This window comes from Caretta caretta, chromosome 4, assembly GCF_965140235.1.
Source record: "Caretta caretta isolate rCarCar2 chromosome 4, rCarCar1.hap1, whole genome shotgun sequence".
Lineage (NCBI taxonomy): Eukaryota > Metazoa > Chordata > Testudines > Cheloniidae > Caretta > Caretta caretta.
Window position 1 is genome coordinate 151,453,806 of NC_134209.1, and position 13,408 is coordinate 151,467,213.

The 13,408-nt window shown below is 51.0% G+C and overlaps 1 protein-coding gene across 5 annotated transcripts in view; it reads right to left on the reverse strand.

The window, feature by feature from the left end:
• LOC125635151 (shootin-1) overlaps window positions 1-9,777 on the reverse strand; it is a 35,591-nt gene extending 25,814 nt beyond the window's left edge. The window contains exons 1-3 of one of the 5 annotated variants that reach the window (XR_007356160.2): window positions 9,192-9,777; window positions 5,311-5,360; window positions 1,821-1,881 (exon numbers count right to left, since the gene is read on the reverse strand). Coding sequence is in view for 3 of the 5 variants with exons in the window: in XM_048846452.2 (XP_048702409.2) it covers window positions 1,821-1,881; window positions 5,311-5,360; window positions 9,192-9,383 (303 nt within the window). In the remaining 2 variants the exon portion in view is untranslated. Of the gene's footprint in view, window positions 1-1,025; window positions 1,181-1,820; window positions 1,882-5,310; window positions 5,361-9,191 lie in introns of those variants that run through there. The other 4 variants (XM_048846452.2, XM_048846453.2, XM_048846454.2 and 1 more) reach the window with 4 other exon arrangements.
• Window positions 9,778-13,408: the final 3,631 nt, after the last annotated feature.

Genomic DNA, 13,408 nt, shown 5'->3' on the forward strand with positions numbered 1-13,408 from the left:
CCCTGTCTCTACCACTGCCTTTTCACTCCATACATCGCTCAACATGCCGGGAGGTGACCAGGACCCCGGGTCTCCGACGTGAGCTACAAAGCAGCTTTGTCAGCTGCTGCCGATAGTGGGTTTATCGCCCTCCCCGTGGTCCCAGTCACCGGGGGCAGCATCCCTCACTCACGCACAAGAAGTCAGCTCGTGACATGTATGGTGCCTGCTTATTTTATCTATCTCTGGGAGTGAGCAGGACGATGGGGGATCCCTACTGGCCGGGGAGGGCTGTTTGCCCACCCAGGGGGAGGTACCAGCATGACCACGGATGCTTTCTCCTTTAAAATAAGGGTGGTTGATATCCATATGCTCCTGCGAAGAGGGGATGGGCGTTGGGCTGAGCTCTCCCCCAGCTGTCCAGGTAAGGACCCGTCTGCAGCTCCTGGTTATTCAAGAAGAGGGTGCGGGAGGTCAGAGCAAAGGTGGGTGAGGTCGGAAAGCCACTGGGGACACTCAGTATTGTGCAATGAGCCATTCCAGAGTAGAGAAAGGGGGTGATGGAGCAGCACAGATCCCACGTATCTGGGCAGGGAACCTGATTAGAACATAGTCCAGCTCCTAGCACCATGGGGTTGCTTGTCTGTGCAGCCGTAGGGGGCACGTGTTCACAGCTCAGCAGATGGGCCCCTCCCCTCCCTGTGATGCAGAAGGGCCCCTGATTCTGTAGCCGCAGAGTGCACAGAGTGGGCCGTGCATTGCTCCCAAAGGGCAGGGTGGGAGGAGGCTGGCTGGCTGGTCCATTAATGTATGTCTACACTGACGCCAGGGGTGTCATTTTCAGCTTGAGCAGACATACCCAGGCTAGTTCTGATTGAGTTAGAGTGCTAAAAATAGCCACGTCGATGGGGCGGCGTGAGCAGTGGGACGGGTTAGCCACCCCAAGTATGATCCCGGTTATTTTTAGCATATGAGCTTGAACAAAGGTAGCGCCCATATGTCAGCCTGAGCTGGAAATGACAGCTCCGGCACTGGAGTAGACGTACCCTGGGATTGCCAGCTCTACGGGGCTGGGCCCTTGATGTCAGGGTGTTTGTGCAGTGCCTGGCACAATGGGGCCCCCTCTCCTGGTTGGCCCGGTGTCCTTGCTGTAATAAACTTGAGTCATAATAGTGAGCAGCAGGAGGAATGGAATGGCTCCGCCAGCCAGGCAAACAGCGCCTTTTCCCAGGTGTCCCCCGTGGCCACAAGGAACTGCAGGCAGAAAGTCAGATTTCATGGTCATCCTCAGGGCAGATACACTGAGCAGTCAGTACATACCGTGGCTTTAATCCACAGCTTGTCTGGTAGGAGGAAAAAATGGATTCGCCAGACCAGGATTTTGCTCATTCCAGGCTGCCCAATGAGAGGAACAGGTCTGGACAGCATGGGGGTTAGAATCTCCCGTGACCTGGCTTAACCAGTACTCTGTCCATGGTACAACAGCACAAGAGGCCTCGACTGAGTTCAGAGCCCTGTTGTGCTGGGTGTGGTACAGACACGTAGCTGAGGAAAGCTAACGCACAGAGAGGGGATATGACTTGTTTAAAGGCACCCAGCGGGTCGGTGGCAGAGCTAGGGAGAGAACCAGGTCTCCTGGTGCCCAGCTTGCTGCCCTATTGCCTGCACAGGTGGGAGGATGGCTTTAGGAGACCAGGCCCCACTATCTACCTCCCAGCCTCCATATCCTGCCATCTTTAATGAGCCTGGAGACTACACGCCTCATAAATGTCCTCGTCTCGCTCCCATGAATTTTGGGGGGAAGGAGAGGAAGAAGAGGGAGGCCAAGGAACAGGACTCACCTTGCTCAAACTCAGACAGCTTCTCTTTAGCTTCATCCCTCTCCTGGAGGAGGGCCTCATGCTGCAGGCAAAAGCAAGGAGACAACACTTCATTTACACATCCTTTTGTCCCAAAGGATCCCAAAGCACTTCACCCACCACTCAAAAGCAGCCACCTTTGGGGTGATGCATGGCACCTTTGTTTAACACCAGGCCATGGTTTGGGGACAGGAAGCAAAGGATCCTATATCCAATAAAAACTGCAGGGGATTTGAGGAAGGAAACGTAGTCACCTGTGTTAGGATTTGGTCAAGGCTAGTGGGCTACCTGCTGCTCTGGGGCTTAGTCATTTTCACTGACCTTGACTAATCAGGATGTTGGTTTTGTGTTTCGTCCAATGCCCCCCATGGCACAGGGCCATGAGAGAGGGACTATTGCCCCATAATCAGTCCCCTTGGCTGTACCGTCTCTGTGCCAGGCTGGGTTAGTTATTTTGGTCCTGGTGGAGGGCTTTGTGAGTGGAAGGGAGGCCTCTGGGGGAGATGTAGACGTCTTTCAGAGCACAAAATTCTATTCAGTGATGAAAAAAGAACGGTCAGCTGTCGCTGTTGTGACTGGGAGCAGCAAGAGATGAATTCCTACTTCTTCCAGCCCAGGAAAAAGAGCACAAAGATCTGTCCGAGCCACTAGCGATGTTGAAAAAGAAGTTGAAGTCAAATCTTCATCCATTCGTCGTATGATATTCCACTCTGTGTTCAAATTCTCTGTTCTGTCCTGAGCACACGGCAGCCCCGTTGCTGGCAGTGCCTCACTCCACTCAGCTGTCGATGTTTTATAGGACAGGGATCCGTAAAAGCTACTTAGAGGGTGAGTAGAATCTAGAAGTCACTGTTGTCGATTTTTAAGAATCAAGTCTGTGGACTTTTCCAGTTGTCTTAACAAACACTTCTTGTCCTCTTCACTTAAGGATTCGATATAAATGCCTTCATTAGTCAACTTCTGGACTGAAGTCTTTGCTTCTTCCAGTACGTTTTCAGTGGATAGCTCTCTGATTGATCCAAATGTAGCTTCTCTTGCTGGACAAAGATCTGCTACTGTTGTAGCAGATGCCTGGACGGCATTGTTTAATGACCCAAGTGGTTTCAAGAATAGACTTGCAAGAGAGAGAATGGCAATAGTCTTCTCTGAACGTAGTAGCAAAAGTAATCCACCAGCCTCACTACTTAGATCCATCCCATCTTGGTAGATACTTTCCAAAGCCAGTAATAATGGCTGGAGTAATTTTAAGACAACAGCCAAGGATTGCTCACGAGAAAGCCAGAGGGTTTTCCCAGGTTGGACTAATTTGAACTTCAGTCCCAGTGTATCTTCTATATTTTCCAAGATAGTCTTTTTGGACTCTTGCTGAAAAAAGAATAGAAGGAAGACATTCCATTTATAGCTTTTGTAACGTCTTTTGAAGAGTCTGCAGCTCGTACTAGCGCTAGTTGGAGTAGATGGCCTCTGCAGGGTGGATAGGAGAGACCAGGGTTACACTTTTCTCTGAGCAACGCTTGTGCTCCACCACGTCTTCCAGAGAAGTCTGCAGCTCCATCAATTGCACAAGCAGCCATCTCTTTGGGATCCAGTTGACAAGCATTTAACTCTTCTAAGACGTGGGTTGTCACAGATGCAGCCGATGTGTCTTCTATAACTTGAACATCTAGAAATGCATCTACTGGCCTACCCCTGACATCAAGATAACGTACACAGTGACTTAATGCTTGATGCCCATTTGCAACGGTGCATTCATCAGCCAGGTATGCACACTTTTCGAATGTGGTGAGAGAGCTCTTCACTTTTTCAGCTGCTGAGTCTTTCACTGTTTCACCGCATGCGTCCAGCCAGTCAGCTGAGTTCTTTGCAGAAAGGCAGCGAGCATTTGCTGGTCGTCTTCGGAACCAGCGTTCAACTTCAGGGTGAACAAGCGACCATGCCCTTCGCACCGGCCTCCGGTCTGCAGCGTGCGGCGTCTCGTACTGAAATAGACAGGACGAGGCCGCGGCCACATGTGTTCGCATGAACGGCATTGTGTCTCCAGCATTCTTAACAGCCTCCTGAGCACGCACCGGCGTTGTCCTGGGTCAGCGGGGACGCGGCGTTCGGAGGCGCTTTCGCGTGAGGTCACCTCCCAGGTGGGCGGCAAGAAGGCGCCTCGCTCGTTCCTCCAGCTGCTCCCGGTTCGCTCTGGCCACTGCTGTTCATTGTGGCACCGTTCACTCCTTCGCTCTGTTGGAGCAATGGTCTCAAGTTGCCGTGGGGGAGGTCTAGGTTGGATAGTAGGAAAAACTTTTCCACTAGGAGGGTGGTGAAGCCCTGGAATGCGTTGCCTAGGGAGGTGGTAGAATCTCCTTCCTTAGAAGTTTTTAAGGTCAGGCTTGACAAAGCCCTGGCTGGGATGATTTAGTCGGGGATTGGTCCTGCTTTGAGCAGGGGGTTGGACTAGATGACCGCCTGAGGTCCCTTCCAACCCTGATATTCTATGATTCTATGATTCTGTTGCCAATGGCCCTGCGCCATCACCTTCTGCTGCCACCTGCCACTGTGACCTCTGCCAGTGGGTCTCTTGAGATTCCACCAGCTCTCAGTGATTTCAGCTGAGCTCTCAGTGGGGGAACCTCGCTGCTGGTGCAGACTGGGCCGTCTCTGCCACAGAAACACTGTCCCACCGCAGGTCTAAGCTCTTAGACCTGATTTCAGCTATAGTAGTGGTCACTTAACAGAACAAAAGACTCTCTATGGAGCCTAATCAGCTCTGTCTTTAAACCGTGGAGCGGGGCAGGTCAAATCGTACTTGTGACTCAGGCAGACCATCAAGCAAAACACCTGTCCCCACCCTCCCTCCCTCTCGATGCCCTCAGTCAGCAGAGGCTACGTCCAGTTCTACTGCCCTTTACTCCTGCAATAAGAACAACCACATTTCATCCCCCCTCATACCCCGCATCCAAGTGATTTGTAACCCAACCCCAGCCCAAATCTATCACTTGGGCAACGCAGCTCTGTTTGCTGGATACCTGGGTAGATTAGGTGTGAATGTAAATACAATCTGGTCCTGGAACCTTTCCCCCCAGCCCCAGCTCATCACTAGCTGTTAGGGAGAGCTCCTTTCGACTTTGCTTACAAATCATCATCTGAAATTGTGAGGTTGGCCAACATCACCGAAATGAAGGCAGTGGCGTGGTCATAAAAACAACAGCTGTGTAAGGAAGCTGGTCTCTGTTCATACTTTTCAAATCTATTACACCTCTTCAGATACACGTATTTTATCATACACTGTGTATGCTTTTAAAGTGTGTATTAATGTTTCAATTTCAATTCAAATGTCCAAACAATCAGTAAACTGGCAACACTGCATGTAACGAGTTCCCCAAACTGCGTGGTGTGGGGGAGAGGGAAAGGGGGGGGAATTCAGGGTGGGTGTAGGGAAATCCCTGCTTGGGGAATAAAAACAAAACAGAAGACAACTCTGTACCGTAGCCACTTCTTCATCCTCCGATGACTCGCTGTCAGATTCCAGGATGGCTGCAGGGAACAGAAAGCACACAGCAGGAAGTTACCACACTCAGCAAGAAGCATGAAACCTTTGCAGGAGTGCTCAGCATTCAAGCTGTGGGTCATCACGTCTTACCTGCCTGCAGCGCCTTCAGCCGAAGCATTTCCATGTGTGTTCCAACCCCCCGGGAGGGACCCTGCACCCTCAAATACCCCAACATCTATGGGAGTCGAGAGTGCCTTGTGCCTTCTAGGGCCGCGTCCCGGGTCTAAGTTACCTGCTCCAGAAAAGCAGCCACCACTGGTAGCTTCATGCATTTACACCACAGTATTGCCAACTCCTGCGATTGTACTGCAAGTTTCATGTGAATTAGTATTCTTCTTCAAGCCCCAGCTCCTGGAGTCATGTGAGGATGTGAGAATCCACCGTTTGTTGTTTTTTAAAAAAGTCTCTTGATTTTTAAGCCATGCGATCCTGGCCGAGCAGGTGCCAGCTCATGCCAAGGCCCCTAGGTCTCAACTGAACACAGACATAGCTGGAAACCAGTCTGGCTTAGCTGTGTGTTACTATTGTTTAGATAGGTATTAGAATGATAAGAATGAGTTTGGTGTTCAGACTTTATGGAATGCTTGTCAGTAGCTGCCCACATTAATCTCACCTATAATACCTGTAGCCCATGTGATAAGGTAATATTTAAGTATTTGCTCTGTAACTGCAAATCACCAGACAGGAGAGGAGCATTAACGAGCGTGAAATACTAGGGGCCAACAGGAGGTGTGATCTCCTGTCCCTCAAAGGAGGCCCATCAACGCCAGACGAGCTATTATGAAACATCAGGGGATGAAAGTCTTTGTTGTTTGCTCTCCACCCCACGGAGAGGAGAAGTGCAAGTGAATTCCGCGCAACAGCTGAATTTGCAACTGGAAGCAGAAGCAGGGAAGCAATAAAAAGCCCTGACAAGGAGGAACTGTATCTTTCATGCTGCTTGGATGCTGAGGGGCAAGGATTACTAAGCATAAGCAAAAGATCCCCAGTGTTTGGCCTGGGTTAGCCCCAAAAGACACACAGAGCTTGCTTATTATAGAAACGTCTATGACTTTTTGAAACTTAAGATTGGAACTCATTTGTGTATCTGTGTTTACCTGCTTTAACTTTGTAAATAACTCTAATTTCTTTTTCCCGCTAAACTAATCTTTAGACAGTTTATTGTAGGATTGGCTACAAGCGTTGTCTTTGGTGTGAGCTCTAAGGTGCAACTGACCTGAGGTAAGTGACTGGTCCTTTGGGAGTGGGAGTAACCTGGATATTGTTGTGATCTTTGGTGTAAGGGACCATCTGTCACAAAGGCAGGCTCACCTGGTTGGCAAGAGAGATCTGAGCACCCAAAAGGACTGTCTGTGATTCCATATTCAGGCTGTTATAGCATCTGAGAAGTTTACACTTGATAATTGGTTAGTGAAATTCAACGATAAAACTCACAACCAGTTTGGGGTTTGTGCCCTGCTTCTTTGCAGCCTGCCCTGAGGCTGGTCCTCACACCCCTGAGTCCCTGCAGGACAGCTTGCCAAGCCAATCTCATGAGCATTTAGGGGCCTGACTCAGGACTGTGGCATGGTTGGGGCTGGCGATGCTGATTGCTTTGCATCGCTTTCCCCACCTTTCCCCATTGCAAGGATTTCACCCCATCGCTCAAACAGGCATGCAAGGAAGTGAAGCCCTGGGAGCCATGCTGGCCACTGGAAGCAGCTGGGAGCCCAAGAAAGAAGGGTCCATGTACGGTGTTATCTGGGCTTAGCAGGAAACTATCCGACATGGGCTGGAGGAGTGCCCGGGGGAGACAGACCGCGTGTGACCTTTCCATCTCTTAACATCTCTGATTGATGCAACGCAGGAAGCTGGGGGCACCGGTGGTGGTGTTTGGAATGGGGATTGCAGCAGCCGAGGCCCCCAGGGATAGAATTCTGGGGTGAACCCCCATTCACAAAAAACTCTCCCCCACTCTATGAGAAAGAGCAGACCCACTGACTCTGACCAGACCTGGAGAGGGTGAAAAGTGCTCCCATTCATAGGCCACTCCTGCCTACCCAGGCCATATGTGTAGGAGCAAAGAATGTGGGTCCCACTTACAAGACGGGGGACTGCATCCTGGAGTGCAGTGATTCTGAAAAGGACTTAGGGGCCATGGCAGACGACCCCTGGAACATGGCCTCCCAGGGGCATGCCGTAGCTAAGAGGGAGGACACAATCACTGGATGCATAAGCAGAGGAATATCAAGTAGGAGTAGGGAGGTGGCATTGCCTCAATATATAGTATTAGTGAGACCGTTACTGGAACACTGTGTCCCGTTCTGGTTATCTCCACTTCTAAAAGGTTACTGAAAAATTGGAAAGCAGCTTTCGGAACATTACTGGGTAGCCCGGATATGCTGGATTCCCAGTGTCCTCCTGTTCAGACTATAAAGTACAAATCCTGGGCCATTCAAGGCTGCCATGTTGCTTCATACCACAGCCAGGCCAAACTTCAGAGCAAGAGCAGAGACAGAGCTCTGATCCTCCAAGACCCCAACTATCTGGGTGAAATGGCAATCTCCACTAGCTACTAGCAGTATAGGGCCCATGACACACAGTGAAGCAGTTCAGCTTCCATCCTGCAGAGGGCAGTGGTATGCACACACCAGCAAGGTCATTACAGTTGTATAACATAGAATCATAGAACTGGAAGGGACCTCGAGAGGTCATCTAGTCCAGTCCCCTGCACTCATAGAAGGACTAAATATTATCTAGACCATCCCTGACAGGTGTTTGTCCAACCTGCTCTTAAAAATCTCTAATGATGGAGATTCTACAACCTCCCTAGGCAATTTATTTCAGTGCTTGTCCACCCTGACAGTTAGGAATTTTTTCCTAATGTCCAACCTAAACCTCCCTTGCCGCAATTTAAGCCCATTGCTTCTTGTCCTCTCCTCAGAGGTTAAGAAGAATAACTTCTCTCTCCCTCCTCCTTGTAATAACCTTTTATGTACTTGAAAACTGTTCTCATGTCCCCTCTCAGTCTTCTCTTCTCCAGACTAAAAAACCCATTTTTTCAATCTTCCTCGGTCATGTTTTCTAGACCTTTCATCATTTTTGTTGCTCTTCTCTGGACTTTCTCCACATCTTTCCTGAAATGTGGCGCCCAGAACTGGACACAGTACTCCAGCTAAGGCCTAAGCAGCGTGAAGTAGAGCGGAAAAATTACTTCTCGTGTCTTGCTTACAACACTCCAGCTAATACAGCCCAGAACGATGTTTGCTTTTTTTGCAACAGTGTTACACAGTTGACTCATATTTAGCTTGTGATCCACTATGACCCCCAGATCCCTTTCGGCATTACTCCTTCCTAGGCCGTCATTTCCCATTGTGTATGAGTGCAACTGATTGTTCCTTCCTAAGTGGAGAACTTTGCATTTGTCCTTATTGTCTGGATTCTACAGGTATGGTCACTTTAGCAATGCAGACAGACCTAGATGGATGGGTCAGACTCCTCCAGCCTCATCCCTTCGCCTGACATCAATGAGACTGCAGTGGGGTTATGATCCCCTTACAACCAGCAGCTCCTGCACTGGACCAGACCAGTAGCCAGCCCAATCTGCCAGGGGCCAATGCCAGATGTCTCTAGGAAGAGAGACATTTCCAGTAGACCGCTCCTTGGCTCAGCTGATGATCAGCTGATACCCTGGAGCATGGGATCACCCTTGTAACTTGCAAGTGCAACTGTACATGTGTATTCTCATTACCAAACACTCTCATCCTTTTCTAAGAACCTGCTCAGCTGTTCGCAGCTCATGTTATCCCATGCACTCGGAGGTGGGGGGGCCTTACCTGGCAGTTGGTAATCCATTCTGACCCGAGCTGACGGAGCTGTGTCTCCACGCTGGTGCTGCCTGTTGCCTCTGATGCGAGTTGACTGGTCTCCTTCCCCGTTTGCACAGAGGCTGGGCGGTTTCCATTCCTCAGCCACACGGGAACCGAAACCATCCCTCTTCCTGTGAGCTGGCAGCTGCAGTGTTGCATGCAGCCGGGGGAGCCTTAGCAACCGTATCAAGGAAGGGACCCAGCAGCTGTGACAGGACAGGGCTGTTCACCAGCAATTTGCAGGAACGATGAGGGTCTAAAGGGGCCCTGAACCTTGTGATCTCATTGGCACTGGTGCAAAGGGGGCACAAAATACTATGGGAGAGATTCTGTCTTATACAAGGGCCTTGTCTGCATGGGGAAGCTAGTCCAGTGTAAGGCAGGGAGTGAATTTAAACGGCTAGAGCAACGAGGAGTCCTTGTGGCACCTCAGAGACTCACACATCTAACGAACAAACCCCTCTGTAAACTGCTAGCTCGTCCAGAGTGAGACCATCCACCCGCGCGGCTACTGTGGAATAATTTACCTGGCAATAGCTACTCGGGTCAACTGCGCAGACAAGCCCCTCGACCGCTTACGCCTCTAGCCTTAAAGTGGCTTTCAAGTGAATACACCTGCTTTACGGCCCCTTTAATCTGCCAGTGCACTGGGATGGGGCCTTTGTATAAATGAGACCCGGGCCCTACCAATCTGATCGGATAGCGTTTTACACCAATACCAAATGGGGGTAAAGGGGCTGGACAACAAATAATAAATGACCATAATAATGAATCAGGCCCCAAATGGCTCCGAGTTAGTCCCTTAGCCAGCCCCTCATCATTCCCCACGATACTTTCTCCAAAGCTTTGCTCGATCTAAATGTAAACGTCCCAAGCACTGGGGTTTTCTTCACCTCCTTGGGACAACTCCTCAACAGCCCGGAGCACCTCACTGTCGGGAATGTTGCCTGACATTCAGCCTACATGCCCCTTCCTTAATCCCACCTCAGTGCTCCTCATTAAACCTGCTCTGTGCCACCCCAGGACACCTGTTTCCCTCCAGGGGGGTTTACACATTTCAAATACCTGTAGCCGGCAGTTACGTCCCCTCCCTGAGCCAAGCTGAGCAGATCTAGGTCTTGCCTTAGGAGCTGATCCCTTACCATTTTTGTGGCCCTTCTCTGAATGCTTTCTGGGGAGGAGGTGCCCAGAATAATATTCCAGGCAGCAGAGCTGTATCTAGAGGGGCTATTCCCTCCCTTGTCCATGATGCCCTGTGGAGGCAGCCCATCATTGCATGGGCCTTTTTTCCTGCAGTCTCATGGTGGAATCTTCCCATGAAACTCAGCACGGAGATTTGAACCAGCTGTCCTTCCTGCTGCCAGCGCCGTCATCATCTCTCTCCCCCCGCCCCATACTTCTAACTCCTAAAATACCTATTTCCTCTTGACTTGCCTCTTTGGGCATCTCCCGCAAGAGAACAACTTTGGAGGAAAGTCTGTGTTTTTTCAAGCAAGGAGTTTCAGAGATATAGGGGGTTGGAGGGGGAACACACAATGCAGTTGAAAACGGATAGAAGTTTTTCACACAGTGAGTAACTAGCCTGTGGAACTCCCTGCCACATGATGATATTGCGGCCAAGGAATTAACAAAGTTCAAAGGAAGACTGGACATTTCTATGGATAACAAGACCATCCAGAGTTAGAATAGTTAATGCTAACTAAAATAACGGTAGAGATATGAAACCTCCTGCTTCAGGGCTTAAGCCAATATCTGATTATTACAGAACAGGATGAGTCCTCTGTGGGGTCAGATTATCCCACATCTACTGCTGTGGGGTTCTTCCTCTGCGGCATCTGGGTCTGATCCAGTCTGGCAATTCCTAGGAGAGTTTAGAAACCATTAGGGCTTCTCTTACTCGCCGAAAGTATCTTCCATCCGTCTGACAATTCACATTCAAGTGATTGGCTACAGTTTTGTTTAACCCATTTGATGGCTACAGCAGCCCCTGGCCAGCTTTATCATATTCTTTATAGTTCAGTAGCACCTGGAGGCTCCAGCCAAGATCAGGACCCTGTTACGCCAGGCGCTGCACAGACCCAAGGACAGTCCAGAGCTGACAAGCCCTCACTGGGTTTATGGACCCTGAAAGGTCCCTGTAGAGTATATCAAGCTGACAGCGGCCCTTGGTTGGAGGCAGCCGGCCATACCCCTCACTGTTTGTACTGTCGCTTGCAGCGCCTGGGGCTGCCAGCGCCAGGAAGAGCTCAAGCAGCGCCAAGGTGGCTCCTTTCTTCTGCAGCTACTCCCCCCTTCCCTCCCTAACCGTGGAAATCCTCCGAACTCAGAGTTCATGCTAGTTAATCAGCAGGGGATGCAGTAACATAGGACTCCCGGGGGCGCACGGTGCATTTGGAGAGCTAGGATTTCCAGGGAACAGGAATTGGGGTAAGTGGAATTCACATTGAATCTAGTTGTAACAGCGATCACATCTCTCCCTCTGCCCCCTCTGGCTGGTGGCACAATCACTCCTCTCTCAGGATCAAACTCATCCGTGGGGCAACTGTGCTGACTTTAGTGAGTTACATCAAGGATAAATGTGGCCCTCAGTTGGTACATCTCCAGGGGGTTCTTCATACCAGGCAGCCTCCCACCTGTGGTTTTCTTGAGCCAAGCTGGTTCCCCACGTCTAAGGCTCTTGACTAGAATAGGGGAGCCAGCGCTGGAATACCTCCAGGGACCTTTACATCAGATGAAAGGAACTAAAAAGAAACACTTTGTCATGTAACAGCCAGTTAGCCTGTGGAACTCACTGCCACGGGATGTCATTGAAACCTAGAATTTAGCAAGATTCAAAAAGGGATTGGATTTTGCATATAACGAATAGCCAGTTGTAACAGCTAATGCAAACTCATTTCGCAGGGTTATAAAACCTCCTGCTTCAGGGCGTAAGCCAGTTTCTAACATTAGGGATCAGGACAGGAAACTTCCATGGCGTGGGGCAGATTATCCCTCAGCTGCTACTGCCGGGCTCTTACACCTTCCTCTGCAAGCCCTGACGCTAGCCACTGGCACGGGGGTTACTCGGATTAGCGCCACTCTGCTGCTTCCTATGTTGCTGGTTTTGTGGAAGTGAAGGTCAGTGCTCAATACCTGCTAAGCTACTGATAGCGATGTGCTCTGCAAAACTCCACATTATGCGTTTGATACGTGGGCCAATCGCTCTCCCATGGAAAAGCTTTGGTGTCAGAGCCCAGGACTGGGGCAGGAATCAGGACTAGGAGCCCGTGGTCAGAGGCAGGGCCAGAGCAAAGGGTCGCAGCCGGAGTCAGGAATCGGGGCAGACGGCCAGAGCCAGGTTAACTACAGGGAAACAAGGCGGGGCAGGGTTGGAACAGGGCAGGCACAGGCTCTGGGCGAGTGCTTTGAGCAGCCACTGACCTACCGCTGCTGGGCTCAAGAGCCGGTCTGCTGCCTCTTCCTACCAGGCGGGAGGTGAACCCGTCAGGCAGCCGACGCCAGGCCAGCTGTGCTCGTCAGGTAGCCCGGAGGCTGGCTCTGCCGCAGGCCCTGGCGATGGGCACCTCACTCATTAGTGCTGGGCTTGATTTCATCAGAAGTCCACAGCAGGCGAGCGGCCTGCGGAGACCATGCTCCATCCAGCCCCTGAGCCGGCTCCCCTGGAAGTAGTCTGTGTGCCGATGCCTCCCTGCATCAGGTTATAGGTGCTGAGTTATTTGCAGAGCATAAAGTCTTAGGCCAACCCGTCAGGAGCTGTACGGTGCCCGCGTCCTCCTCCGGGCCAGGTGGCGTGGGCTTCTCCGCCACTCAGCTCCCAGGCCCACAGGCCCCCCGAATCGCAGCAGCCCAGACAGCATCTGCAAGCCCTGCATGGACCGACAGTGATCTCAGAAGCATCCCAGTCTAAGCACTGAACTGTCCTTGGGCTGGGACACATCGTGTGGTGCTGCAAGGGCAGGTGGGCCAGGGAGTATCTGGTCCCGGCTGTGTCTGGGGAGAGGCCAGCAGTGGGAAATTTGCTGATGGTTTTGTGCTGAAGAAGTCCAGTGTTTATAGGAAAGTCTCCCCCACTCAGATCCAGGGCCCTGCAAAGTTCTCTTGGTGGAAGGGGCTCGGGTCTGAGATGTTCCCTCATGTACTGCTCACACCGCCAGCTTCCCACGGGAGCAGGACTCCACATGGAA